Source organism: Botrytis deweyae (genome assembly GCF_014898535.1).
Source record: "Botrytis deweyae strain B1 chromosome Unknown BDEW_028, whole genome shotgun sequence".
NCBI lineage: Eukaryota > Fungi > Ascomycota > Leotiomycetes > Helotiales > Sclerotiniaceae > Botrytis > Botrytis deweyae.
This window is the reverse complement of record NW_024066235.1, coordinates 275,833-280,811: the sequence shown is the minus strand read 5'-3', so window position 1 is coordinate 280,811 and position 4,979 is coordinate 275,833. Positions and strand designations below refer to the sequence as shown.

The 4,979-nt window shown below is 36.2% G+C and overlaps 1 protein-coding gene across 1 annotated transcript; it reads right to left on the bottom strand.

The window, feature by feature from the left end:
* Positions 1 to 1,395: 1,395 nt before the first annotated feature.
* On the bottom strand, positions 1,396 to 3,472 carry EAE98_009474 (uncharacterized protein). Its single transcript, XM_038957095.1, has 4 exons — positions 2,727 to 3,472; positions 2,091 to 2,672; positions 1,927 to 2,022; positions 1,396 to 1,874 (listed from the first exon to the last, which is right to left on the bottom strand). The coding sequence occupies exons 1-3, from the start codon at positions 2,898 to 2,900 to the stop codon at positions 1,927 to 1,929; spliced, it is 852 nt and encodes a 283-aa protein (XP_038806568.1). The 5' UTR covers positions 2,901 to 3,472; the 3' UTR covers positions 1,396 to 1,874.
* Between the last annotated feature and the right edge of the window lie 1,507 nt (positions 3,473 to 4,979).

The following is a 4,979-nucleotide window of genomic DNA, read 5'->3' as shown; positions in this document are numbered from 1 at the left end:
GCTTACTGCAAGAGCTGATATCGTAATTCAGAAGAGTGACGGCAGGAATTCAAGAAATTTCTTACAAGGCTATGGAGTACACAGTCCGAATGAGATAGCCTTCTAAAAAGAAATGCGTGATTGAAACTAATCTCGACAAAAATTTAGGAGAGGATATAATAATTGTAAACTGAAATAAGCAATAGAGTAATTCGAGTAATGAGATAATAGGATTCACATTGAAAGAAAGATCGCAAAAAATATATAAGATGTAAAGTGCGGCCACGTTACAATTGTAGGTGCGAGTTGATATGTAGATAAACAATCCCTGACCTGTAGGACTGTTTATTATTATAGTAGATCATTGAAACAACTACTTTAAATACATTATATATAAACATTCTTATCTTTCATGTAATCTTCTTATTCAATGTATAAAATATATCATTTAAAATATTAGAATAATTTCAAGTATTTATTATATATTATTTTTATTTTACAATATAATTAATAAAACTAAATACTCTCTAAATCCTAAATTTCCATTTTTATAATTAAAAATTCTAAAAATGATTTATATTCTATTTTAATAATTATTTTAAAACAAAGTATTATCACGATCACATACTAGAGCACATTATAGAGATCAAATAACTAGAATAAGAAAGCTAAAGAGGAAAGAGATCCTTAAGGGATCTCTTTATCTCTTATATACGTCTAGTTCAAGCTAGTCTTGAACTAGGTCGTGATGAGTCATCATGTGTGTCACGTGATATTCGTTACAAGTATGATAAAAATAATTATAATATTTATAGAAGCTTATTCAATAGTTTTATTACTTTGAGTATAATAATATAATCTAAATTTTATTTATATATTTTAAATATTTTAATATAGCTTTAAGCTTATCAATTTGAATATTAAATAAAGTTTTAATAGAATAAATTATTATTAGGGTTGATCCACTTTACTACTAACTCATAAAAGCGTGGAGTGTTTCGAATATATTTGAAATAGTGGATCTACTATATATACTTAGTATCAGGTGATCGCTCCCTGACAATTATAATATAGATTTTAAAATATCTAGAAAAGTCATAAGAGAAGTATTAATAGTATGAAACTATCTTCCTAGTATCAAAAACCTAGAAATAAAACTTATTAAAAAATTAGAAATAAAAATTTTATTCAGAAATAAAAAAAATTATATTTGAATTGAATTGATATAAAGAATAAATTCAAATATTTGAGATTAAGGATTTTATATTTTGAGTATGAAAGTTTATATAAAATATATAAGGGTTTAAATATTGAATAAGAAGATTATATAGGAGATAAAAATAATATATATAATGTATTTGAAGTTGTCTTAACAGGCCGCTATAATTATTCGCAAGTAGAGATACCCCGGGACAGCTGACCATACACATAATTGATTATAGGCTGAAATACCTAGGTAAAGAAAACCAAAGCGCGTAATAAGGTAAATGTGGCCAATGAATTAATATCAGCGAAAGGAATAAGAAACATGATCAAGTATTGCAAATGAGGCTTGTACATGTTGATACCTGAGTTTTGGTGAATTGCTTCGCCGGTATGATCCTCCAGCTTCACGAGTAAATTCAATTGTATAACCAACGGTTACTCTGTCGTCTTGAGATAATTTGTGGAACTCCAGGCTATGGGACATCTGAGCCAATTCCTTTCGCTAGAAAGTTACTCAAATCATTCTTTTCACTCGGTAGCTTAGATGAGGAAATTGGGGATGTCATAACACAGCCTTATTATGTAGATGACTTTGTTGCAAAAAATGTAATCTCTATTACTCTTTTGCTAATGTAAAAGTCTGTAATCTTCACCCACCAAATTGATTGGTTGGATGTAACTCGTATATTCTATATTTTTTATAGCTCAGTTTAGGCTCTCGAAAAATATAAGAAAATCTACCTATTCTCTGAAGATAACAAATTGAACCCAAACCATCCCTTCCGCTCCTTTCCAATCGTCACTGCGTAGTTGGACCTCCTCACATTCGACTTTCCACTAAATTGTGCCAGGTTAGCTCAGTCTGTCTAGAGCTACCGACAGATAAATATATACGGAAAACTCACTTTTGTGCCACTCGCCTCGCTTGCCTCGTCCCACATCTTTCGAAAGCTCTCCGCGTTATGCACAAACATCTTGCTCTCTTCGTGAAGGGGAAATGTTACCTCTTTTGCAACTTTGCCTCCACCCTGCCTACCCATAAGCACACTTCCCTCTTTCTTCATAGCCCTTGCCAATATCTTGCATATCTTAACCTGATCATCCCATCCATACATATGGAGAAAACTTCCGGCATAGATTACATCAATATCTCCCTCAAGCCTTTTCATATCCACATTGTCCTCATCAAATATATCTGCTTTGAAGAGCGTACTCTTCAAATTGTCTTTATCCTTAAAGAGATCATAGCCGAGTTCAAAGAACTCGGCTCGCAAGTCGCAACCATAAAGATTTTCTGGCAGAGCACCATCGTAGACAAGTCGTCGAATGACTTGTCCAAAGCAACAACCAAGATCGAGGAACTTGGTACCTGGAGAAGCTAATCGCGTGAGGAGTGTAGGATAGTATGGGAAGGATGTGATAACGATGTCGAGGAATTGGAAAGCCCCTATGCAAGGATAAGGGAAGATACTCCAAGCACGATTACGCTGTGAATAAAATCGTTAATTTCCCAAAAATCACAAAGGAGAGGAAGTTCTGACAATTTTGTAAACATGAGGCTCGACTTCGGAAGGTGGAAATCCCGCGTAGTCTTCGAGCAACTCGCGAATTGCTCCATCGAGTTTGGCAGACGGAATAGTGAGTTGATACCATGGAAGGTTCGTACTTCGTTCTTCAATCTTGACTTCAATGTCCGAGTTATTCATATTGGTCATTTTGAAATACTGATTTCAATAGTATGAGTAGTAAGTAACAGACGAATTAAGAACAATGCTTCTCCACCAGAAATTATCAGTCTATGAAGCAAAGTAAATCTTCCCGAAATAAGCTGCGAGTATAAAGGGACAAGATAGAAGATTGTGAACATTTTATATTAAACTCAAAACCGAAATCCAAGGAGAGAGAAAGAGAAAAAAGATATCCCTTCCGTCAAAGGCTTGAAACTGTACCACACTCTCAGTCTTCTTATGGGGTGATGTTGACTGCATAATTCCTGCATGAGAGGGACAGCAGCACTCTAAATCTTCCCATCAGTGATGTCGTTTGCTTCTACATCTGTGATACATGTGATCATGTACGTGACCCTTCCCATTCTATCCTATCACAGTGGGATATTTGATACGAAAATTCCATCAACAAAGGAGTTACAACAGGATAAACAGCTGATCATGAGGAGGCGTTGTCTAGATTCCTTGCTGGAATTTATATCTGTGAAACGTGGTTATACACGCAGAACGAAGCATACCCTGAGTACCTGATCAGATTTGCAGCACCAAGGCTCGGTGTGAGTACTAATACTTCAAAGTAGAAAAGTGATATAGGACTTATAGGTCTACGCGGTAGAATCGGATTATAAATTTGACAATGTAAGTTGTGGCGCAACGCCGCTAACCACCCCACCAAAACTTAAATTATCCTACAGTACCTATATAATGGTGTTACGGTAGGTCGTTTTTGGGGGGCTGAATATTGCAACATCTGCAACATCAAGTGGCTGAAGTAAGTACGACGTATGCGTTCTTCTGCTTGACTCCCCGTTCTTGAACCACATTTCAGCCCGCGTCAAACCACCACCAAGTACTGCTTTCATTGCTCTGGCCATTCACATGGATTCAATTCAATACCCAATAGCAAATTTAAGATGTGGATATCATTGAACAAATCGTGGAATTGAATTTTGGCCAGGAGTATCCAATATTGTGGCGAGGGCTCAAAAGAGACAAGTAACACATTGTCTGAAGTGTAATTTCGTTACATATATGCAAAGTTCTTCAGCTGCTTCATTCAACAATCAATGTCTTAGGAGATAATTACTGATCATTGATTCCTTAGTCCACTTGAGAAGTGCATTACGTTCTCTCATGGGCGATAGTTTTTATTGTTGGTGACGCGCTTGATATCGCGATAAGTCCATCGACGCGACGTGCTATAATTTCTGCACAAAACTCTGGTCTCCTTATACCTTCCCATGAAGATTTCTACTTTCCAACCTGAGCTCTTGATACTGTTTGAGAAATTCTAGTTGAAATTCTTCAGTTTTTAAATTAATCCAACACACCGTGGTTGTGTAGTTCAAGTTTCGACGGGGTGATCCCCCTCAATTAGCGGCGTTGTGCCACGACTTACATCATTGTTCTTTGCTTTTTTTGGTTTCTGAAGTTGTGTCAAGAAGATATATTGCAACTCTATTATCTGGCTATATTTCTGTCAATACATTATTTAAATGGATCCAGATATGCAAGGAAAAAAGGAATATTGTTCCACTGCATGTGCCCGGGTAGGAATATCACCCCACAAAGTAAAAAGTATGCGGATAGAACAGGAATCCCCTCTGAATTTGGCTTACTGAAAGTCGGCTGAGATTGTGCAGAGAATGCGCTAGAAAATGAAATTTTGCTTCAAAAGTTTCGAAATATTGGACACAGGATATCCAAATTTTCTACGAATGAGACAAACTGCCGCAACTACTGAATAGGAATCCAGATGGCTTACCAGGCGTCTTTTCATACACCTTTACGATATTGCTTACCCAATGTGAGATATCGCGTTTGTTCTGAAAACTCGGGATATTGAAAAAGGATACATATCCCACAGTGGCTATCTAATATCCAAGACTGGCTGAAGACAAAGTATATCATCCCGTCGTATGTCGAATAATCTAGATCGCTGAATGCAGGGCACTACGCTATTGGAATAATAAGATCCATGATGGTGGTACTATGCAAGCTTTTTAACGCCAAAGACGCCGCTCAAGGAAGTCTTGTACAAGCTGTGCAGTAGAATGTCTACACTTC